Here is a 23,565-nt window from a genome sequence, read left to right on the forward strand (position 1 = left end):
AGAGGAAAACCTCAATCCCAGATTCACACCAGGAGCTGACTTCACTCTCACTCCTATCCAGCTGCCACCCCCTTTGGCAAAGTTACTGTCTACTGAGTTGGAGGATGGTGGGAGACTTGCTCTGCCACAAATGTTCCATTGCTTTTGCTGACCCAAGGGACAGGTCCTTCTGAAACCAGCTCCTGCACGACAAGAGAAAGGATTCTCCTCACTGACAGTCTCTGTACATCACTGGAGACTTCCAAGAGAAGCCCTTGCCAGGTTTCAAGGCTTCTACAAATGCATTGCAGTGATTTTAACATATTTGACAGTCTGATCATTTGATGAGGAATAACTCCTTATTCCTGAAAGTATGATGCTTTCTAAAGAACATGCAGCTCTGACTCCTGCTTAATAAGTGTATAAATGTGTTTGGAGAGATGCCCCCAGATACAAGAGTTAAACGGAGAGTTCATGTAGAAACCCAATTACAAAGCAATATTCATATCCATTTAATTTCTTGCTGACTAATAAGAAATAGGTGGAAGCTTTCATTTTTGCTTTTCACACCACAGCTCCACCAGGCTGCACTTGAAGTGCTGGAGCTTTTCTCTATAATCAGGGGGGCCCTGTGCTGGCTCTGCTGCATGTGCTTAAGTCTGATTAATCCTTCAGCATCACTTGAACTTGGGAAAATAAAAAAAGAGTCTTCCGGTAAAAGAGAAGACGAGAGTAACTTCCACATCAGTTGCTGTTACATTTGAAGGTGGCATAGCCTGACATCCCTCTGCCATCCTTTCTTTCAGGAAACATGCTTTTGGAAGGGTTTAGGGTGAAGCCGAAAAGGAAACAACTATAAAATATCATAGTGCTTCCAAAACCACTCCAGGAACAAAGGAATATGGGAATATCAGTCTTGTCAAATCCTTTCTGACAGGGGAGATGTTTCAGCCATTGGCTTAGATCTGCTGATTTGAAAAACTTGCCTTAGGTCTATAGGGAAGCGATACGAAAACCAATATATCAAAGTCATTGCTTAGCTCTTGTAACATCGTCCCATGTAAAAGAAAAATCTTGAAATTTGTCATAGAATCATAGAATCATAGAATGGGCTGGGTTGGAAGGGACCTCAGAGATCATCAAGTCCAACCCTTGCTCCACTCCCCCCGTGGTTCCCAGCCCATGGCACTGAGTGCCACATCCAGGCTCTTTTGAAATATCTCCAGGGACGGAGGATCCACCCCTTCCCTGGGCAGCCCATTCCAATGTCTGATCACCCCCTCCGTAAAGAAATCCTTTCTAATGTCCAACCTAAACCTCCCCTGGCACAACTTGAGACCTCTTGTGCCCTCTTGTCTTGCTGAGAGTTGCCTGGGAAAAGAGCCCAACCCCCCCCTGGCTCCAACCTCCTTTCAGGGAGTTGGAGAGAGTGATGAGGTCTCCCCTGAGCCTCCTCTTCTCCAGCCTCAACACCCCCAGCTCCCTCAGCCCTTCCTCACAGGAATTCTGCTGGATCCCTTCCCAGCCTCCTTGCTCTTCTCTGGACCTGCTCCAGCACCTCAATCTCCTTCCTGAGCTGAGGGGCCCAGAACTGGACACAGGACTCAAGCTGTGGCCTCCCCAGGGCTGAGCACAGGGGCAGAATCCCTTCCCTGGACCTGCTGGCCACGCTGTTCCTGAGCCAGCCCAGGATGCCATTGGCCTTCTTGGGCACACTGTTTGCTCACGTTCAGCTTCCTGGCAATCCAGACTCCCAGGTTCCTCTCTGTCTGGCTGCTCTCCAGCCACTCTGTGCACAGCCTGGAGATCCCCATGAGGCTGTTGTGGCCAAAGCGCAGGGTCTGTCCCTTGGCCTTGTTGAACCTCATCCCGCTGGAATCATCCCAACTCTCCAGTCTGTCCAGGTCCCTCTGCAGAGCCCTCCTGCCTTCCAGCTGATCCATAACCATAGACTTGTGGGGATCCGAGCAACTCAGGAGGTCACTGACTGTTTCCTTCTGGATTACAGCGGGGCTCTTCAGATTCTTGTCTCTCTCTGCAAGCTCCAGAAGCCAGCTGTCCTCAGGACAACCTGTCTTGCTCTTGAAAACTGAGGCAAAGAAGGTGTTAAATATCTCGGCCTTTTCTTCATCTTTGATAACTCTATTCCCGACCATGTCCAGTAGAGAATGGAGGTCTTCCCTGCTCCTCCTTTGATGTATCTGTATTGATGTATCTGTAGAAGGACTTTTTGTTATCCTTCACAGAGCTTCAAGTTGTGCCTTTGTCTCTCTAATTTTCTTTCTACACAACCTAACTCTGTTCCTAAATTCTCCCTGAGTAGTTAGCCCTTTTTTCCATAATCAGTAGGCTCTCTTCTTTACCCTCATTTCTTTCAAAATCTCCCTGTTCAGCCAGACCGGTCGTCTTCCCCGCCGGCTCGCCTTTCGGCACACCGGGACAGCTGCTCATGCTGTTGCCCATGCTGCGTGCACTGCTGTAGATGCACTTCAGCTGGGCTGCAGATTTGGCTCTTAACTTGGGCTGTCCACCCTTGGGCTCCTCTCTGGAGAGCCTGGTTTCAACCCCATCCCCCTTCAAGCCTAGTTTAAAGCCCTCCGTATCAGCCCCGCCAACTTATGGGCTAGAGTCCTTTTGCCCTTGCTGGATAGATGAAGCCCATCTGGTTTGAAGAGACTGGGTAAGATGGAATTTGGCCCATGGTCAAAAAACCCAAAGTTCCGCCGGTGGCACCAATCCCTTAGCCACCTATTGATTAAGACTGGTTTTCCTACTCCTCTCCTCGTTCATCTCTGCTACTGCAGGAATGGAGGTGAACACCCCCTGTGCTCCTGTCCCATCAGCTCATCGACCCAGCGCCTTGAAGTCCTTTTTAATGGTCTTGCTACTTCTTCCATTAATGTCATCACTGCCAGCCTGGACTACCAACAGTGGATAATAATCAGAGGGCCGAATTAGCTGGGGGAGTCTCCTACTGAAATCCCTCACCCGGGCCCCAGGAAGGCAGCAGAGCTCCCTGTGGGAGGGGTCCGGTCGACATACAGGGCCCTCAGTTCCCCTCAGAAGGGAGTCACCAACTACAACTGCCCTTCTTTTTTCCTTTGTAGCTGTAGTTGTAACCCGCCTGGTAGACGGGGGGCGAACAGGAGACCTTCCAGACAGTTCTTCCTCTTGTGTGTCCTCTGCCTGGTTCTCTGAGTCCAGGGCCTCATCTCTGTTCTCGAAGGGCACCCGGGGGGATGGCGGGGGCTGCGAGGGGATTCTTTTGCCTCTCCGATGAGGGACCTGTTTCCATTCCCTCCCATCCACCTGGTTTCTTCCAACTGCCTGATGGCAGGAGGGGCAGGGCTTCACCGCCTCCATCTGGGCTTCTTTTGGGTTAGAAAGGGTGTGACTCCAGGAGTCAACAGGGGGGCAGAAGCACAGGAAGAATAGGTTTTTAAACAAATTAATCACACCAAGGAAAAGGGCTCTTAAGGAAAGAAAGAGAAGGTTTAATGCTTTTTTCAACCCCTGCAGAAAGTCCCAGCTGGCTGCTGCTCTCCCTGCTGGCTTGGAGGAACTTGCAGCACTGGGTCAGGATGCCCGTGAAACTGAGCCGTGCTGCTGCCACCAGCAAGGGTTCCACATGGCAGGACTGTCCCAGTGTCCCACGCTGAGTGAGGATGCTGACAAGTTCCAGGGAAACATTCCCCATCTTCCGCTCCTCCTGGCAGCTGCCAAACAAAGCAAGAAAGCAAGAAAGCAGCGCTGGGGTGAACTGGAGCTTTTGAAAGCCTGAGCCCTTCTCCCCTCTGCCTCCTTGCACCCCCCAGCACCAGCGTGGGCACTGGCAGCAGCCGTGGGAAGGAAAACTTCTCCCCTGGCTCCTGGTGCAAGCCAGGAGCACGCCGGAGGTGGCCGGATGCTTGGGGACAGCGGGACGCAGAGAAGAGTGGCACAGGGGGTGACCCAAGGTGGCTGCTGCTCGGGGGGGACAGCCCAAAGAAGGGGACACCTGGTTGTCACCTGGGGCCAGGCTGTGCAGAGGGATGGGATGAGCTGACCTGCGGGGGTGATGGTGTCTGCTCAGCAGGCTCGGGGTGCTGCCTGTGGGAAGGAGGCCGTGGCACCGGGCTGCTGCTCCCAGCTCCGTTCACACGCTGCCATCTGCCCCGGGAGCCCTTCCCCCCCCCCTCGGGCTCTTCGGGTCAGGGGGGGTCTCGATGACATCTTCCCACCTCCACCTTCAGCACTGGCACCTTCAGTCCCACGCTGCTGCTGTCCCCTGCTCTGGTGACACTGGGGAGGTTTAACCCGAGGAGAGCGACCCGAGGGGAGTCCTGGGTGTGGAGAGGAGGGCTTGGAGGGCACTGCTTTGGGTTGGAAGGCACTGCTTTGGACTGGGACAGTCCAGTAGAGCCTGGGGAGGCACATGGGGATCTGGGGGACAGCAGCTGCAGTGTGGCATTGGTGAAGGTACCGTTGGGAAGATGGCAGGAGGAGACTGTCCCCGAGACATCAGAGACAGCAGCACAGAGCCCGGAGACTCTGTCCTGATCTTTGCCGCTGCTGCAGAGTTTCCAGGATCAGTGAGGTCTGAACTCCCAGGGACTGGACTGAGGGCTCAGGGTCGTTTTCCAGGCACTGGAGGGCTGGGAGAGAAAGAAAGAGAGCAGTGGTGAAGCCTCAGTGTTCGCACAGCCCCTCCCGTGCCAGCCCCATCCATTTCTTTCCCTGGCCAGGAGGAGCAGGTGGGAGCCAGGGAGCAGCTGGAAGCTGCTGCTCAGGAATGCCAGCAGCCTGGCTTGGGCTGGAAGGGACCTTAAGGATCCTCCAGTCCTAACCCCCAGCCTGTCCCCAAGAGCTTCCCCCTCCCCTGAGGCTTCTCCCTCGAATGGGGCCAGGCACGGCAGCCCCCTGCCCAGGCTCTGTCCCCTGCCCCATCCAGCCCCATCCAGCCCAGCTCTGACCCCACTCACCAAAGAACATTCCCAGCACTTCATACCGATGCCTCCTCAGGCGCCGCGCAGCAGCCCCTGTGCACAGAGCTCCCGTCAGACCTTCCCCTGCCCAGCACTGCACAGCCCCCTGCCCGGGGCAGCCAGGAGAGGGTCCCCGGGGGCTGTTGCTCACCAATGAACCTGATGGCTGCCAATCTCACACCAGTCGGAGCAGCCCTGAGCCGGATCTTGCTGAAACGCACATACTGCTCCACCCAGCTCCTCTCCTGCTCCAGCTGGGGAGAGCCCAAGTTCAGGGGGCTGGCACAGACCATTCCCTGTGTGCCAGAGCAGTCCCTCTGCCCATCCCCAACCCCTTCCCCTCCAGACCATTCCTTTCTGCCAGCCAGGAGCCCTGGGGGGCTGAGGTGCAGCCAGAGCGTGGGACAGGGGCTCCTGCAGCACCCAGGGGCTTGGGGGAAGAGGGCTCTGCAGAAGAACCCCTGGGGGGGGCTGCGTGCCTGAGGGCAGCCCTTGCCCAGCCCGGGCCCTGGCACCTGGGGCTTGTCCTCACCAGGGTCTCTCCAATCCTCCACGTCTCCTGGTTCTTAACCACTCGCTTCAGCTTCCTCCAGCCCAGGAACTTGGCAGAGGCGAGGAGGGCTCTGCCAGAGGCCTGCAAAGCAGCAGAGGGTGGGAGCTGGCACCACAGCTGGGAGAAGGAGACCTCTGGGCAAGGCTGCACAGTGTCCCCAGCTACTGCTGGGAAGAGGCAGCTGGGGACAGAGCCTGAAGGGGGGGGGGGTTCAGTGCCCGAGGCAGGGACACGGGGCAGCCACCAGCTCAGGTATCACGTTCTGCCAGGTTCTCTCTTCTGCCAGCCAGCAGGAGAGAGATGGGCAAGAGCTGCTGAGCTGCTGCCAGGGCTGGGGCAGAGGGAAGGGCAAAGCTCTGAAGGGTCAGCTCTGGAGTCTGTACCTCGGCCACGCTCTCGTCACTCATCCGAAGGAAGAGTGAGATCAGGGTCCTCCGCACCATCTCCTCCACCTTTTTCTTGTCCTTCCTCACCATCACCACCAACAGCTCTCTGAAGAGGATGATGGAGAGCTCTCTCACCTGGCTGGACTCCTGGGAGAGAGGAAGGAAGGAAGGAAGGAAGAGACCCAAGTCAGGGTGACTGCAGCAGCAGCCTCTCCCTCCCCATGGTTCCTGTTGTTCTGAGTGGGGAGATGCTGCGGGGTGGTGGGGCTGGGGGCAGCGGAGGCCTCATCCTGCCAAGGAGAGGCTGTGCTGGGCTGCAGAGCCCAGAAGCCCTCCCAGCAGAGCCCAGGGCCGTGAGGAGGGCAGCAGCCCTGCCCAAGTGCTGCCCGCGGGGCTGGGCTGGAGGGCAGCTGTCCTTGCCCCGGGCCCCTCTGCGGGGTCAGGTCCCACAGCAGCCTTACATCATCAAAGAGGGCTGGGAGACTTCCTGCCGCCAACACAGCCATGTGGCTGGCTTCCTTCTGCTCCAGCTGCCCGCCCAGGAGGGCTCTGAATAAGAGCAGGGCCTCCACCTTGACGCCGCTGTCAGCGTGTGGCATCATCAGCAGGGTGACAAGCTCAGCAGGGGCCTCTCTCTGCATTTCTGCTGCCTGTGTGAACAGAGAATTGATTTCTGAGCCGGGGAGGGCAGGGAGGGCCCTGTGGCCCCTGCTCAGCCACCTCCTTCCTCTCAGCCAGGCCCAAGCCACCGCGTTACCCCCGTGCCCCAGCCCCAGGCTGCCAAGGCGGCTCCACCTCGCTCACCATCTGCGGATCTCCTGACAGGGCCGCCATGCCCCTGAGTGCCAGCAATTGCATCGTGTGGCTGTAAGAGTGCATGTGCAGGTGGAGGAGGTGCAGGTCACTCAAAGTCTTTTCAAGGTCCTGGCAGCCCAGCAGCTGAAAGAACGACAGCGGTGAGAGACGGGCAGAGCTGCAGGACCCCGGCACTGTGCAGCTCCCGCTTCCCACTGCCAGCTCAGGGCCTGACAAAGGGGCTGACACAGCCCGTCCCGTCCCGTCCCGTCCCGTCCCGTCCCATCCCGTCCCGTCCCGTCCCGGGGGAAGCCCTGCCTGTGGACACCCAGGGGTGCTGAGCACTGCCCCAGCAGGAAGGGCTGGCGGGCAGAGGGACTGACAGCAGAGCCCTCTGTCCCAGCTCCGGAGACTGTCATCCCACCCGGCAGCCGCCTGGGACAGAGGGACGGCTTCAGGAGCATCTGCCAGAGGCACTGCTTCCCACCAGCCTTACCTCAACGTAGAAAGTCATGGCTAAGGTGTTCTGCCAGGGCTCCCCAGAGCCAAACATCCTTTTGACGTGCTGGAACAGGGAGCAGCGCTGCTCAGCTGAGCTCTTCCTCCTCATCTCTCTGGGCAGGGAAAGAAAAGCAGCGCTGGCGGTGAGCAGGGCAGGCAAAGCCTTGCTGGCATTGAGCTCTCTGCCCCCGGGCATGGGGCTGCCGAGGCTGAAAAGGGCTCTCACCTGGCCAGCAAACTGACTCCCCTCTGGAGGGCCTCACTTCCAAGGAGCAGGTCCCAGCCACCCTCCTGCTGGATCGTCTGGACAAGCTCTTCACATCCAGCAGCGCACAGCAGGGATTTCATGGCCTTCACTGCCACCTGCTGCTCGTCTCCCCGAATCCATGGATCCTTGACAAGCTGGCTGGTCAGGGCCATGAGGAGCCTGGGGAAGAGCACTCCCAGGCTTTCCTGACAGTGGGGCCACTGGCTGAGCCTGCACAGGACCTGGGAGGCCTGCAGAAAAGACACAGGGACAGCTCTCAGTGCACAGACGCTGCTGTTGCACTGCCCAAGGCCGCAGAGAGCCCGATGGAGGCTGTGAGCCATCTGGCAGCACACGGTGGATGAACACGGTGTCCAGAATGCTGCAGGGTGGTTCCTGTTTGTGCTCAGGGGCCCCAGCAGCCCCACGGGGCTGGCACAGAGGGGGTTGGTGCAGGGCAGGTCCCTGCTGGCCCTGAGGGGCTGTGTCCCCAAGCCCTGGAGGAGGTGGGTGTTTGGGGCAGGCAGCAGGGGCTGCCTCTGCTTGCCTGGGGAGCCAGGAACAGCCCTGAACCCGAGCAAGACCTGCTCTGCTCACTCACAGCTGAGACACTGACGCCTGCTATGGAGCCCTCCATCACACCCAGCAGCCCCTCGAAGATCCTCTGGGTGTTTCTGGCTGGGGACAGCATCACCTCCCACATGGCCAGGGCAGCCCTGCAAGCCAGAGCGCTCCGTCAGCAGGGCTGCCTCGGCCACCCTGCTGTGCCCGGGCTATGGAGCAGGTCCCCAGGGCTGGAGGGGCTCCTACCTGTCACACTCTGGACTGATCCTCAGCAGAGTCCTGACCGTGTCCTCGGGGCTCCTCTCAGCCAGCAGCCAGAGCAGTGACTCCAGGCTGTGCCGGGCTGTCACCCTGGGGACACGCTGCAGGGTGCTGTGGATGCCCCTCAAGATCGCTTCTGCCTGGAGGGGACACGGGTGAGGATGGTAAGACAAGAGGGCATGGCCTTAAGCTCTCCCGGGACAGGTTACATATTAGGAAGAGAAGAAATTCTTCCCAGAGAGGGTGCTCAGGCATTAGAATGGGCTGCCCGGGGAGGGGGTGCATTCTCCGTCCCTGGAGGTTTTGAAGAAGAGGCTGAATGTGGCACTGAGTGCAATGGCCTGGGAACCACGGGGGGAGTGGATCAAGGGCTGGAATTGATGATCTCTTTCCAACCCAGGTGATTCTGTGATTCTCTGATTCTATGGTGCTGCCACTGCAACTGCTGCCCTGCCCATCCCATCCCTCTCTGCTGCCTTGCCCTGGCTTCAGGTGCCCAAGAGACTGGGATCTGGGAGGGAGGGAGCAGGGAAAAGCACCAGGAAGGTGTGATGGGCAGGACAGTGCAGCCCCAGGACACTTACATCCACCAGCCAGAAGCCAGGGTCGCTGGTGGCCACGTCCAGCAGGCTGCAGGCCACCTGGCTGTCCTGGGTGCTGGAATCTCTCAGGGCTGCTATAGCTGTGAGGACCAGGCCCGTCCTCTCTGCAGCCCAGGAGTAAATTCCAAACTCCTGCGGGGAGAAGGGAAGGGAAGGAGGGAAGAGATGTCAGGAAAGCTGCAGCAGGGGCTGCTGTCCCTGCAGGGAGGGGAGGAGGAGGATGAAGAGGAAGAGGGATGGAGGGAGGGAGGGAGGGAGGGAGGGAGGGAGGGAGGGAGGGAGGGAGGGAGGGAGGGTCTCCTTCAGGGTGAGGGAGGAGGGCTGGGCTCATGGGCAGGGCCTGCTGGCCCTCCAGAGAGCCAGGGGCCAGGAGGGCTGGAGCTGCTGCTGGGGCACTCCATGGAGGGACAGCCTGGCATAGGAACCCTCTCAGCAGGGAGAGTGAGGCCAGGCCAGTCCCAGGCATTTTGGGAAGGGTCCCTTGGAAGGGTCCCAGCAAGGAGGGAGCTCCTTACCCTGGCAAGGCCACTGGTGTTCATCTCATCTGCTGCTGACACCCAGCCTGGAGAGGAGTGGAGGAAAGATGGAACTCTGGGACCTGGCCCAGAGCCTCCCCAGCGTTGTCGATGCAGCACGTCGAAGAGGTGCTGAAGAGCCTCTGCTGCCATGGAGCTGGATGCGCAGCAGAGGATGAGACGTCCCACCATCTCTCCCAGGCACTGGAACAGCAGGGATCAGAGGGCTGTGGAGGTGTCTGCCCCAGCCCCTGCACGCTGCCAGCTCCTCTGCCCAGCGCAGGGTCCCCTCTCAGCAGCGCCCGGGCCAGGGGAGCAGAGCAGCAGGACGGGCGAGGCCCAGCTGTCCCCAGCAGGAACAGCCTCCCCTGCAGCCCCGCTGTCCCCTCTGCCTCTCCCTGCTCTCCAGCCCTCAGCTGGCATGAGGACTGGGACTCGGGATAGCCACAGAGTGAGCATCCAGGAGAGCGGGAAGGGCTGAGTGAGGGGGGCACCGGAGCTTGTCTGGCCCTGGGGGCTCCTTACCCTGGCAGAGGAAGGGCTGATGCCTGACTCCATCGCCCTGGCAATGAGCACCAGAGCCTCCTGACCTTCCTCTGCTCTGGGGGAGGCTGTGAAGAACATCAGGCCCTGCAAGAAGAAAAGCCAATGCTCTGCCCTGGGCTCTGCTGGCTCTCCCAGGGCTGACAGCTCTGCTCAGCACCTGGCAGGGCTCGGATCCTTTGCCAAGGCTTCCTGGGAGGGGATCCTTGAGCGTGGGGGCAGCTGGAGCAGGAACAAGGCCGGTGCCAGTCTCTGTGGGTACCTCTGCTGAGCCCTCCAGAGCATTCACAAGGATCTGTCCCTCCCCCTCCTCAGCTGGACGCAGATCCTCAGAGCTCCTGGAATCACAGTCGAAATCTAACAAAGCAAGAGAGGAGGGTGAGCTGAAGGTGCTGGCAGGACAGACTGAAGTGTCCCCTACCTGGCACCCAGCCCCGTGCCAGCTCCCGAGGACAGAGCCAGCCCTGGGCGGGGGGACCCAAAGAGGGGACTGGCAGGGATCGGGCCGGGGATGTGCCCAGCAACCACTGCCATGCAGGAGGACAGCAGAGCAGCCAAAGGCCACTCACTCACTCACTCACTCACTCACCTGCCTCCGGCAGCGGGACCTCCCACACCTCTGATGGGGCAGGGGGGTGGCCTTCCTCCTCTTCCTCTCCCCTCCAGGCCAGCCGGGGCCGGCTCGGGGGTCTCTGCTGAGTGGGGGAAGAGGAGAGGCCATGGGGGGTGGGCACGGGGGGGGCAGTGCTGCCGGCCCCAAGGCTGCACTGCATGGGGGGAGAGCCCGTGGGGCCAAGGGGGCTGCGTGGGGACAGGGAGAGGGCTGGGACGGGCCCTGCACGGGGCAGGGAATCTCCAGGGGATGGAGGCTCCTGGGCAGCCTGTGGAGATTCACAGCCCTCAGGGGCTGGGCAGAGGCTCCCATCAGACAAACCACCAAGGGCTGTCGAGTCCTGCCCCGTTTGCCCCGAGGGCATCCACCCAGCCCCAGTCCCCGGCTCATCCCTCTCCCGGGGACCAGGCACCGTCTCCAACTCTCCTTGGTCCTCTGGGGATCCACGGAGGCTTCTCCCGAACGCTGAGAATGCAGACATCGCTCAGGGCTCCTGTCAGCTCTGTGCTCGCCTCTGCACTCTCTGCTGTCCTTCTGGACACTGAGACGGGGCCTCCCCGGTGCTCAGAAGGGACCCCGGGACCCGCGGTGTCACAGGTGAGGTCACAAAGGGTCCCTTTGTCACCTGGCAGGCAGGCCGGGTGTGTCCAGGCAGGCGTTGGCACATGGAATCGTGGAATCATCATGGCTGGGAAGGACCTTCAAGATGATGGAGTCCAAGTGTCAGCCCTGCACCCCCTGAACCACCGCAGCATCTCCCCCAGCACCACAGCTGCCCCTCTGCTGAACACCTCCAGGGATGGAGGCTCCACCACCTCCCTGGGCAGACTCTTCCAATGCTTCACCACTCTTTCCGTGAAGAAATTTTTCTGCTCTACTTTCTAGAAACCTGGTGTAGTGGAAGGTGTCCCTGCCCATGCAGGGCTGTTGGCACTGGGTGATCCTCAAGGTCCCTTCCACCCCAACCCATTCTATGATCTTATACCATGGTTTTCAAATCCATGCGTCAGGAAACATCTCCAAGTGCCTCATGCTTATGTGGCAACAGAGCTGGATACTTGTTTTTCACAAAAACAGTTTCTAGAGAAAAACTTCAGCTTTGTACTTGGAGAGGAAAACCTCAATCCCAGATTCACACCAGGAGCTGACTTCACTCTCACTCCTATCCAGCTGCCACCCCCTTTGGCAAAGTTACTGTCTACTGAGTTGGAGGATGGTGGGAGACCTGCTCTGCCACAAATGTTCCATTGCTTTTGCTGACCCAAGGGACAGGTCCTTCTGAAACCAGCTCCTGCATGACAAGAGAAAGGATTCTCCTCACTGACAGTCTCTGTACATCACTGGAGACTTCCAAGAGAAGCCCTTGCCAGGTTTCAAGGCTTCTACAAATGCATTGCAGTGATTTTAACATATTTGACAGTCTGATCATTTGATGAGGAATAACTCCTTATTCCTGAAAGTATGATGCTTTCTAAAGAACATGCAGCTCTGACTCCTGCTTAATAAGTGTATAAATGTGTTTGGAGAGATGCCCCCAGATACAAGAGTTAAACGGAGAGTTCATGTAGAAACCCAATTACAAAGCAATATTCATATCCATTTAATTTCTTGCTGACTAATAAGAAATAGGTGGAAGCTTTCATTTTTGCTTTTCACACCACAGCTCCACCAGGCTGCACTTGAAGTGCTGGAGCTTTTCTCTATAATCAGGGGGGCCCTGTGCTGGCTCTGCTGCATGTGCTTAAGTCTGATTAATCCTTCAGCATCACTTGAACTTGGGAAAATAAAAAAAGAGTCTTCCGGTAAAAGAGAAGACGAGAGTAACTTCCACATCAGTTGCTGTTACATTTGAAGGTGGCATAGCCTGACATCCCTCTGCCATCCTTTCTTTCAGGAAACATGCTTTTGGAAGGGTTTAGGGTGAAGCCGAAAAGGAAACAACTATAAAATATCATAGTGCTTCCAAAACCACTCCAGGAACAAAGGAATATGGGAATATCAGTCTTGTCAAATCCTTTCTGACAGGGGAGATGTTTCAGCCATTGGCTTAGATCTGCTGATTTGAAAAACTTGCCTTAGGTCTATAGGGAAGCGATACGAAAACCAATATATCAAAGTCATTGCTTAGCTCTTGTAACATCGTCCCATGTAAAAGAAAAATCTTGAAATTTGTCATAGAATCATAGAATCATAGAATGGGCTGGGTTGGAAGGGACCTCAGAGATCATCAAGTCCAACCCTTGCTCCACTCCCCCCGTGGTTCCCAGCCCATGGCACTGAGTGCCACATCCAGGCTCTTTTGAAATATCTCCAGGGACGGAGGATCCACCCCTTCCCTGGGCAGCCCATTCCAATGTCTGATCACCCCCTCCGTAAAGAAATCCTTTCTAATGTCCAACCTAAACCTCCCCTGGCACAACTTGAGACCTCTTGTGCCCTCTTGTCTTGCTGAGAGTTGCCTGGGAAAAGAGCCCAACCCCCCCCTGGCTCCAACCTCCTTTCAGGGAGTTGGAGAGAGTGATGAGGTCTCCCCTGAGCCTCCTCTTCTCCAGCCTCAACACCCCCAGCTCCCTCAGCCCTTCCTCACAGGAATTCTGCTGGATCCCTTCCCAGCCTCCTTGCTCTTCTCTGGACCTGCTCCAGCACCTCAATCTCCTTCCTGAGCTGAGGGGCCCAGAACTGGACACAGGACTCAAGCTGTGGCCTCCCCAGGGCTGAGCACAGGGGCAGAATCCCTTCCCTGGACCTGCTGGCCACGCTGTTCCTGAGCCAGCCCAGGATGCCATTGGCCTTCTTGGGCACACTGTTTGCTCACGTTCAGCTTCCTGGCAATCCAGACTCCCAGGTTCCTCTCTGTCTGGCTGCTCTCCAGCCACTCTGTGCACAGCCTGGAGATCCCCATGAGGCTGTTGTGGCCAAAGCGCAGGGCCTGTCCCTTGGCCTTGTTGAACCTCATCCCGCTGGAATCATCCCAACTCTCCAGTCTGTCCAGGTCCCTCTGCAGAGCCCTCCTGCCTTCCAGCTGATCCATAACCATAGACTTGTGGGGATCCGAGCAACTCAGGAGGTCACTGACTGTTTCCTTCTGGATTACAGCGGGGCTCTTCAGATTCTTGTCTCTCTCTGCAAGCTCCAGAAGCCAGCTGTCCTCAGGACAACCTGTCTTGCTCTTGAAAACTGAGGCAAAGAAGGTGTTAAATATCTCGGCCTTTTCTTCATCTTTGATAACTCTATTCCCGACCATGTCCAGTAGAGAATGGAGGTCTTCCCTGCTCCTCCTTTGATGTATCTGTATTGATGTATCTGTAGAAGGACTTTTTGTTATCCTTCACAGAGCTTCAAGTTGTGCCTTTGTCTCTCTAATTTTCTTTCTACACAACCTAACTCTATTCCTAAATTCTCCCTGAGTAGTTAGCCCTTTTTTCCATAATCAGTAGGCTCTCTTCTTTACCCTCATTTCTTTCAAAATCTCCCTGTTCAGCCAGACCGGTCGTCTTCCCCGCCGGCTCGCCTTTCGGCACACCAGGACAGCTGCTCATGCTGTTGCCCATGCTGCGTGCACTGCTGTAGATGCACTTCAGCTGGGCTGCAGATTTGGCTCTTAACTTGGGCTGTCCACCCTTGGGCTCCTCTCTGGAGAGCCCGGTTTCAACCCCATCCCCCTTCAAGCCTAGTTTAAAGCCCTCCGTATCAGCCCCGCCAACTTATGGGCTAGAGTCCTTTTGCCCTTGCTGGATAGATGAAGCCCATCTGGTTTGAAGAGACTGGGTAAGATGGAATTTGGCCCATGGTCAAAAAACCCAAAGTTCCGCCGGTGGCACCAATCCCTTAGCCACCTATTGATTAAGACTGGTTTTCCTACTCCTCTCCTCGTTCATCTCTGCTACTGCAGGAATGGAGGTGAACACCCCCTGTGCTCCTGTCCCATCAGCTCATCGACCCAGCGCCTTGAAGTCCTTTTTAATGGTCTTGCTACTTCTTCCATTAATGTCATCACTGCCAGCCTGGACTACCAACAGTGGATAATAATCAGAGGGCCGAATTAGCTGGGGGAGTCTCCTACTGAAATCCCTCACCCGGGCCCCAGGAAGGCAGCAGAGCTCCCTGTGGGAGGGGTCCGGTCGACATACAGGGCCCTCAGTTCCCCTCAGAAGGGAGTCACCAACTACAACTGCCCTTCTTTTTTCCTTTGTAGCTGTAGTTGTAACCCGCCTGGTAGACGGGGGGCGAACAGGAGACCTTCCAGACAGTTCTTCCTCTTGTGTGTCCTCTGCCTGGTTCTCTGAGTCCAGGGCCTCATCTCGGTTCTCGAAGGGCACCCGGGGGGATGGCGGGGGCTGCGAGGGGATTCTTTTGCCTCTCCGATGAGGGACCTGTTTCCATTCCCTCCCATCCACCTGGTTTCTTCCAACTGCCTGATGGCAGGAGGGGCAGGGCTTCACCGCCTCCATCTGGGCTTCTTTTGGGTTAGAAAGGGTGTGACTCCAGGAGTCAACAGGGGGGCAGAAGCACAGGAAGAATAGGTTTTTAAACAAATTAATCACACCAAGGAAAAGGGCTCTTAAGGAAAGAAAGAGAAGGTTTAATGCTTTTTTCAACCCCTGCAGAAAGTCCCAGCTGGCTGCTGCTCTCCCTGCTGGCTTGGAGGAACTTGCAGCACTGGGTCAGGATGCCCGTGAAACTGAGCCGTGCTGCTGCCACCAGCAAGGGTTCCACATGGCAGGACTGTCCCAGTGTCCCACGCTGAGTGAGGATGCTGACAAGTTCCAGGGAAACATTCCCCATCTTCCGCTCCTCCTGGCAGCTGCCAAACAAAGCCCTGAAAGCAAGAAAGCAGCGCTGGGGTGAACTGGAGCTTTTGAAAGCCTGAGCCCTTCTCCCCTCTGCCTCCTTGCACCCCCCAGCACCAGCGTGGGCACTGGCAGCAGCCGTGGGAAGGAAAACTTCTCCCCTGGCTCCTGGTGCAAGCCAGGAGCACGCCGGAGGTGGCCGGATGCTTGGGGACAGCGGGACGCAGAGAAGAGTGGCACAGGGGGTGACCCAAGGTGGCTGCTGCTCGGGGGGGACAGCCCAAAGAAGGGGACACCTGGTTGTCACCTGGGGCCAGGCTGTGCAGAGGGATGGGATGAGCTGACCTGCGGGGGTGATGGTGTCTGCTCAGCAGGCTCGGGGTGCTGCCTGTGGGAAGGAGGCCGTGGCACCGGGCTGCTGCTCCCAGCTCCGTTCACACGCTGCCATCTGCCCCGGGAGCCCTTCCCCCCCCCCTCGGGCTCTTCGGGTCAGGGGGGCTCTCAGTGACATCTTCCCACCTCCACCTTCAGCACTGGCACCTTCAGTCCCACGCTGCTGCTGTCCCCTGCTCTGGTGACACTGGGGAGGTTTAACCCGAGGAGAGCGACCCGAGGGGAGTCCTGGGTGTGGAGAGGAGGGCTTGGAGGGCACTGCTTTGGGTTGGAAGGCACTGCTTTGGACTGGGACAGTCCAGTAGAGCCTGGGGAGGCACATGGGGATCTGGGGGACAGCAGCTGCAGTGTGGCATTGGTGAAGGTACCGTTGGGAAGATGGCAGGAGGAGACTGTCCCCGAGACATCAGAGACAGCAGCACAGAGCCCGGAGACTCTGTCCTGATCTTTGCCGCTGCTGCAGAGTTTCCAGGATCAGTGAGGTCTGAACTCCCAGGGACTGGACTGAGGGCTCAGGGTCGTTTTCCAGGCACTGGAGGGCTGGGAGAGAAAGAAAGAGAGCAGTGGTGAAGCCTCAGTGTTCGCACAGCCCCTCCCGTGCCAGCCCCATCCATTTCTTTCCCTGGCCAGGAGGAGCAGGTGGGAGCCAGGGAGCAGCTGGAAGCTGCTGCTCAGGAATGCCAGCAGCCTGGCTTGGGCTGGAAGGGACCTTAAGGATCCTCCAGTCCTAACCCCCAGCCTGTCCCCAAGAGCTTCCCCCTCCCCTGAGGCTTCTCCCTCGAATGGGGCCAGGCACGGCAGCCCCCTGCCCAGGCTCTGTCCCCTGCCCCATCCAGCCCCATCCAGCCCAGCTCTGACCCCACTCACCAAAGAACATTCCCAGCACTTCATACCGATGCCTCCTCAGGCGCCGCGCAGCAGCCCCTGTGCACAGAGCTCCCGTCAGACCTTCCCCTGCCCAGCACTGCACAGCCCCCTGCCCGGGGCAGCCAGGAGAGGGTCCCCGGGGGCTGTTGCTCACCAATGAACCTGATGGCTGCCAATCTCACACCAGTCGGAGCAGCCCTGAGCCGGATCTTGCTGAAACGCACATACTGCTCCACCCAGCTCCTCTCCTGCTCCAGCTGGGGAGAGCCCAAGTTCAGGGGGCTGGCACAGACCATTCCCTGTGTGCCAGAGCAGTCCCTCTGCCCATCCCCAACCCCTTCCCCTCCAGACCATTCCTTTCTGCCAGCCAGGAGCCCTGGGGGGCTGAGGTGCAGCCAGAGCGTGGGACGGGGGCTCCTGCAGCACCCAGGGGCTGGGGGGAAGAGGGCTCTGCAGAAGAACCCCTGGGGGGGGCTGCGTGCCTGAGGGCAGCCCTTGCCCAGCCCGGGCCCTGGCACCTGGGGCTTGTCCTCACCAGGGTCTCTCCAATCCTCCACGTCTCCTGGTTCTTAACCACTCGCTTCAGCTTCCTCCAGCCCAGGAACTTGGCAGAGGCGAGGAGGGCTCTGCCAGAGGCCTGCAAAGCAGCAGAGGGTGGGAGCTGGCACCACAGCTGGGAGAAGGAGACCTCTGGGCAAGGCTGCACAGTGTCCCCAGCTACTGCTGGGAAGAGGCAGCTGGGGACAGAGCCTGAAGGGGGGGGGGGTTCAGTGCCCGAGGCAGGGACACGGGGCAGCCACCAGCTCAGGTATCACGTTCTGCCAGGTTCTCTCTTCTGCCAGCCAGCAGGAGAGAGATGGGCAAGAGCTGCTGAGCTGCTGCCAGGGCTGGGGCAGAGGGAAGGGCAAAGCTCTGAAGGGTCAGCTCTGGAGTCTGTACCTCGGCCACGCTCTCGTCACTCATCCGAAGGAAGAGTGAGATCAGGGTCCTCCGCACCATCTCCTCCACCTTTTTCTTGTCCTTCCTCACCATCACCACCAACAGCTCTCTGAAGAGGATGATGGAGAGCTCTCTCACCTGGCTGGACTCCTGGGAGAGAGGAAGGAAGGAAGGAAGGAAGAGACCCAAGTCAGGGTGACTGCAGCAGCAGCCTCTCCCTCCCCATGGTTCCTGTTGTTCTGAGTGGGGAGATGCTGCGGGGTGGTGGGGCTGGGGGCAGCGGAGGCCTCATCCTGCCAAGGAGAGGCTGTGCTGGGCTGCAGAGCCCAGAAGCCCTCCCAGCAGAGCCCAGGGCCGTGAGGAGGGCAGCAGCCCTGCCCAAGTGCTGCCCGCGGGGCTGGGCTGGAGGGCAGCTGTCCTTGCCCCGGGCCCCTCTGCGGGGTCAGGTCCCACAGCAGCCTTACATCATCAAAGAGGGCTGGGAGACTTCCTGCCGCCAACACAGCCATGTGGCTGGCTTCCTTCTGCTCCAGCTGCCCGCCCAGGAGGGCTCTGAATAAGAGCAGGGCCTCCACCTTGACGCCGCTGTCAGCGTGTGGCATCATCAGCAGGGTGACAAGCTCAGCAGGGGCCTCTCTCTGCATTTCTGCTGCCTGTGTGAACAGAGAATTGATTTCTGAGCCGGGGAGGGCAGGGAGGGCCCTGTGGCCCCTGCTCAGCCACCTCCTTCCTCTCAGCCAGGCCCAAGCCACCGCGTTACCCCCGTGCCCCAGCCCCAGGCTGCCAAGGCGGCTCCACCTCGCTCACCATCTGCGGATCTCCTGACAGGGCCGCCATGCCCCTGAGTGCCAGCAATTGCATCGTGTGGCTGTAAGAGTGCATGTGCAGGTGGAGGAGGTGCAGGTCACTCAAAGTCTTTTCAAGGTCCTGGCAGCCCAGCAGCTGAAAGAACGACAGCGGTGAGAGACGGGCAGAGCTGCAGGACCCCGGCACTGTGCAGCTCCCGCTTCCCACTGCCAGCTCAGGGCCTGACAAAGGGGCTGACACAGCCCGTCCCGTCCCGTCCCGTCCCGTCCCATCCCGTCCCGTCCCGTCCCGGGGGAAGCCCTGCCTGTGGACACCCAGGGGTGCTGAGCACTGCCCCAGCAGGAAGCGCTGGTGGGCAGAGGGACTCACAGCATCTGGAAGCTGCTGCTCAGGAATGCCAGTAGCCTGGCTTGGGCTGGAGGAGACCTTAAGGATCCTCCAGTCCTAACCCCCAGCCTGTCCCCAAGAGCTTCCCCCTCCCCTGAGGCTTCTCCCTCGAATGGGGCCAGGCACGGCAGCCCCCTGCCCAGGCTCTGTCCCCTGCCCCATCCAGCCCCATCCAGCCCAGCTCTGACCCCACTCACCAAAGAACATTCCCAGCACTTTATACCAATGGTATAAATTTGAAGGTGGCATAGCCTGACATCCCTCTGCCATCCTTTCTTTCAGAAAACATCTCAAAGTTCCTCATTCTTGCGTGGCAATAGAGCTGGATACTTGTTTTTCACAAAAACAGTTTCTAGAGAAAAACTTGAGCTTTATGTTTGAAGAGAAAAACATCAATCCCGGATTCAAACCAAGAAGTGACTTCACTGTCAACCTGGCAAACAAATGCTAAGAGTGACCACTGAAAACTTTTGCTGACTCTAACCCTCAAAAGGGACCCTACCCACCATAGAGCCCTATTGAGCAACAGTGGGAGTGTGGCTGCTCAGGGGTCCTGTACTCGAGGTTTTTGGTAAAATGCAGACCTGTAGCCCGATTGTTGGTGGTGCTGTGGGTAGGGTTCCATGTGAGGGTTAGGGCCAGGATAAGTTTTTAGTGGTCGCTCTTTGCCTTTTTTTTTGGCAGTCCTGCTCGTTTGGAGTTTTGGGAACCTTACAGAGCAACAGCGTAGAGTGGCCACTGAGGGGTCGTATTCTCAAGGTCTGTGGTAAAACACAAACCATAGCCCGATTTTTAGTGGTGCTGTGGGTAGAGGTAAATGTCAGGGTTAGGGCCAGCCAAAGTTTTCAGTGGTCACTCTTTGCATTTGTTTGTCAGTCCCGTTCGTTTGGAGTTTTGGGAGCCCCATTGAGCAACAATGGAGAGTGGCCTCCGAGGGGTGATATATTCGAGGTTTTTGATGAAATAAAAACTCATAGCCCAGTAGTTGGTGGTGCTGTGGGTAGGGTTAAATGGGATGGTTAGGGCCAGTAAAAATTTTCATTTGTCGCTCTTTACATTTTTTTGCCAATCCCGTTTGTGTAGAGTTTTGGGAGCCCTATTGAGAAACAATGGGAGAGTTGCTGCTGAGAGTGGTATATTCGAGGTGACTATTCAGAATTAGGACCAGCAAAACTTTTCAGTGGTCACTCTTGGCAATTGATGTTCAGGTCCGTTCTTGTGGAATTTTGTATGTGGATTCTGTAACAGTGGTAAAGTGCAAGGGGTGTCGACTTTTTGAGGTTTTAGGCTCTCTGTATCTTTTTCTATCAATAGTTTCCTCTTCCCATTTCAGTGTGTCTGGTTTTCATGAAAGTGAAAATGAAAAGGTCAGATTTCTATTTTTTAAATGCAATTTGTGCTATGGCTTTTCCATCATTTATCAGAACCAAGGCCTGGCTTAATCAAAACAAAAGCAATAATCCTGAGGTTTTCAGTGTCTGTGATCTCTCTATAGCACTTTTTACTCTTCCTCCTTTTGGATATGGGATTATAAATGTAGAGAACTTAGTTATTAGACAGAAGTGTAATTTTGAATTACTTTTTTTAAGAGTATCACTTTGAAGTCATGTATTCCACTTGAAGATAGAAGAAAATTTTTTAGTGATACTGATCTGACAGAAGTCTGAGCTGTGCTTTCCTGTGAACTTGTCCAGGAATTGAGAAATGAGAATGGATTGGATCATATCAGAATGTTACAGAGCAACAAAAGAGAGGTTAAGAGAAAGAGCAGGTAGTTGAGAGCTTGCTTGAAATTCGCCCTGCAAAAACCTGCAAGAGGTTTGCAGTTCTTTTTCTGGAGAGAATACTAGCAGCTAAGCAACTAAATTTTGTATGCATATCGTGCTTAATCATTTAAGCCTCCATCAGAGTAGTTGCTTCTTTTTATGTGTATTTTAATGATTGGATCGATGATTGGATCTGATTGAATGACTGGATCCATGATTAAGGATTGGTATGGTTGTGTCTGTGAGGAAACACTCAGTACAATCAGGGCCTTAATAATGACTGATATTAGCTCTGCTTCATACATCAGTAGCCAAGGGAGGCACCTTCCTATCAACACCTCACCCTGACCAACCTTCGGATGGCGGCCTCCTCCTCTGTTTCTTGCCAGTCATTGGCACGTGGGATCTGAAAAACAGGATTACCCAAGTCACCGGAATGCTGCTCGGGACAAAGTCGGTCGGTTTATGGCACGTCCTATGGCTCCTGAACCTACACAGCAGGCAGGGCAGCTCCAAGCCAAACACTCACACCCACAGACTGACCCAAGACACAGCCATGTGAGTCACAAGACTTGACCTCAAGATAAAACTCAGAGCAAGAAGAGGGACTCTGGAATCCAAGACTTTTGGGCAGTAAGACCTACAGCGATGCGTCTGCAAAGCGAGGGAATGAAGCGACGGATGCCCCAGAAGCTGCCTTCAAGATCTGAGGACGCAAGGATGCAGGGAATGAGTCCCCCTCAGGAAAACTGGGTGGACAGAGATCAGATGACAATGCAATTGAGAATGACATTGCAGAAGACAACCATCAAGAAACTTCCAAGTCAAGAGACCGATCTGCAATTTAGACTCGTTGTGCGTCATAACATGCTGCTGATCAGGAAAGACTTTCCAGGGATGATGCCCAAGATGCGGGACTTGCTCTGTGAGGACACACAGAGGACCACCTCAGCCTCTCACCCACCTGCCTGCCATCTCTTTGGGGTGCCGAAATGAGGTTAGGAGAAAAAACTTGAAAAAACCCACAAACAACAGGTTTGGGATGCTCATGACCAACCAATAATACAACACCTGAGAAGTAACTGCTCCTCCAGCCCACCAGCCTTTGCTCACCTTGCCACAGCCACCTCTGGCACCCGTATCCTGCTTCGCTCACTGCTTTCACCTTCAAAATGACAACAAACCATCATCAGCTAAATACCAACCTCTTCCACAAGCTCCTCATAACCCCTGTCTTGCCCTGCTTACCTTCTCCTTCCAAACATTATGGCCACCATCACTTCTGGCACCTGAAATACCAGGAGACACAAAATTCCTGTTCTGCTTGTGAGATCAAGCCTCCTCATTACCATCCCGTCTCACCTCCAGCGCTCTTCCCCCTCCAAAGGTGGCACGCGCAGCACCTGCAAAAACAAAGGGAAACTTAACCGAGTTGACGTAAAATCTCTGGATGAGCCAGCCCACAGCCATCGCACCTTCCCCGACCGCTTCTCAACACATGGCTTTGTGTGGCACCTGCAAAAGTCAAAGAAAAAGCACATGCCAAGATACTGCCTCAAACAACAGGCAGCCCACTGTGATGTCCATCTCCCACTCCCTCCTTTACCTTGGGCCCTCACCCATCTGCCTGCCAGCCTTGCAGGGTGCCAAAATGAAGTTTGGAGGGCACATGGAAAACACAAAAAACAGGGGATGTCAATGCCTTCCACAGCAATACAACACCTGAGAATTAACTGCTCCTGCAGCCCACCAACCTTCACTCTATGGAATGCTGCTCAACACATGGACAATTCCACTGAGACTCTTCCAAGGGCCCTTGACCCTACAATGTGGGCAGGGCAGCTCCAAACCAAACTCTCAGTGCTGAGGCCAACCCAATACACAACACTGCAAACCACAAGACTCGATGTCAAGAGGAAACACTCAGGAAGATGAATGATTCCAGGATCCAAGATAGCTGGGCTTGAAGACATACAGGGATGCAAGAGTGACACATGGAGGCTCTGTTGTGGCCCCAAGAGTGTCGAAGGACACTGCTTTTTACAAGAAGCTGTTTTCTAAGCTTAGTTGACAGGTAAATGAGAAGCCTGGATTCAAGACCTAAGGACACAGGGAACCAGTCCCAGTCTAAGAAAATCCACAATTAGAGATGCTGACGTAGTTAGGAAGAAAATGTCAGGAGACAACCTTTGAGAAAACTACCATACACAAGACTGTTCCATGTTGTGAATCTGTTATGCAAGACAACACATCACTGAATGCGTTGATAAGGTGTTTCAGAGCCTAGGGATGGTGCCCAAGGTGCAAGACTCACTCTGTGAGCACAATGAGGACATCAAGGCCATAGAAAGCTCTAACACAACAAAGACAAACAGCAGAAACTACACACCACCACACGCAAAGGCTGGAGCTGCCCTGCCCATCTTTGCATGGTGTTGGAATCTAACCTGGTCCCTTCACCTGACCAAAGGGGGCTGCTCTTGTACAGCCCTCTCACTTACACTGCCTCCCAACCCCCTCCCTGCAATTCTCAACTTTCCCCCTCCCTGCCCAGCCCTTCCCCACACCTGGTTCCACTTATTTTTCAGAGGGATGGGCAACTGAAGCCGTGGTCAACAAGGGAAGCCACAACAGTGGGCTGGGATGTTCCTGTAGCTACAAGGTTCCCCTTCATCATGTGCCATGAAAAAATTCCAACCAACCAGTTGGTACCACTAGCAAGTCTCATATCAGTAAACACTGACCTCTTTCAGAATGCTGAACTCCTCCAAAGAGCCCCTTGGTGTTCCACTTACCCTCATTGAAGAGTTGAACACTGCAGGCAACTCCTGAACTGCCAACCCTCCCCCTCCCATGCAGGGCACTCTGAAAGCAGGAAAATGTTCATTTAGACTCCTCAGAAATCCCAGCAGAGTTGGAGACAAGGCTCAGAGCCTGAACTGATCCAGAAAAGTAAAGAAAAGGAAAGAGAAAAGGAGAATGAGAAAGCAAAAGAGCAGAAGGGGTGGGAAAGAAGGGCAAGGCCATACCCCCAGGGGGAGGAATAGAAGGACAGGGCCACAGTGACAAGAAGGGGGCAGGGAACCAAGCCAC

The 23,565-nt window shown here is 56.2% G+C and overlaps 2 protein-coding genes across 2 annotated transcripts; both read right to left on the reverse strand.

Moving 5' to 3' along the window:
- Positions 1-4,479: 4,479 nt before the first annotated feature.
- Positions 4,480-11,483, reverse strand: LOC139788735 (maestro heat-like repeat-containing protein family member 7). Its single transcript, XM_071728922.1, has 16 exons — positions 10,500-11,483; positions 10,173-10,267; positions 9,893-9,997; positions 9,368-9,571; positions 8,835-8,984; positions 8,236-8,390; positions 8,027-8,141; positions 7,405-7,676; positions 7,174-7,291; positions 6,687-6,821; positions 6,344-6,532; positions 5,880-6,029; positions 5,476-5,577; positions 5,095-5,197; positions 4,941-4,997; positions 4,480-4,613 (listed from the first exon to the last, which is right to left on the reverse strand). The coding sequence occupies exons 1-16, from the start codon at positions 11,002-11,004 to the stop codon at positions 4,480-4,482; spliced, it is 2,589 nt and encodes an 862-aa protein (XP_071585023.1). The 5' UTR covers positions 11,005-11,483.
- A 3,607-nt stretch (positions 11,484-15,090) lies between these two features.
- Positions 15,091-19,010, reverse strand: LOC139788723 (uncharacterized). Its single transcript, XM_071728895.1, has 9 exons — positions 18,930-19,010; positions 18,320-18,667; positions 17,977-18,165; positions 17,513-17,662; positions 17,109-17,210; positions 16,728-16,830; positions 16,574-16,630; positions 15,659-16,246; positions 15,091-15,342 (listed from the first exon to the last, which is right to left on the reverse strand). Exons 1-8 carry the CDS (start codon positions 19,008-19,010, stop codon positions 16,113-16,115), a joined length of 1,164 nt encoding a protein of 387 aa, XP_071584996.1. The 3' UTR covers positions 15,091-15,342; positions 15,659-16,112.
- Between the last annotated feature and the right edge of the window lie 4,555 nt (positions 19,011-23,565).

The sequence above is a fragment of the Heliangelus exortis genome, chromosome 30, assembly GCF_036169615.1.
Source record: "Heliangelus exortis chromosome 30, bHelExo1.hap1, whole genome shotgun sequence".
Classification (NCBI taxonomy): Eukaryota; Metazoa; Chordata; class Aves; order Apodiformes; family Trochilidae; genus Heliangelus; species Heliangelus exortis.

Excerpts from the sequence above, each read along its gene's own strand:
- LOC139788735 (XM_071728922.1), bottom strand. The coding sequence starts at position 11,004 with ATGTCTGCATTCTCAGCGTTCGGGAGAAGCCTCCGTGGATCCCCAGAG. Across the intron at positions 6,533-6,686 it reads TGTCAGGAGATCCGCAGATG|GCAGCAGAAATGCAGAGAGA; the intron begins GTGAGCGAGGTG and ends CTGTTCACACAG. Across the intron at positions 4,614-4,940 it reads AGTGCTGGGAATGTTCTTTG|CCCTCCAGTGCCTGGAAAAC; the intron begins GTGAGTGGGGTC and ends TTTCTCTCCCAG.
- LOC139788723 (XM_071728895.1), bottom strand. The coding sequence starts at position 19,010 with ATGAGGAACTTTGAGATGTTTTCTGAAAGAAAGGATGGCAGAGGGATG. Across the intron at positions 16,631-16,727 it reads GGCAGCCATCAGGTTCATTG|GGGCTGCTGCGCGGCGCCTG; the intron begins GTGAGCAACAGC and ends CTCTGTGCACAG. Across the intron at positions 16,247-16,573 it reads AGTGCTGGGAATGTTCTTTG|CCCTCCAGTGCCTGGAAAAC; the intron begins GTGAGTGGGGTC and ends TTTCTCTCCCAG.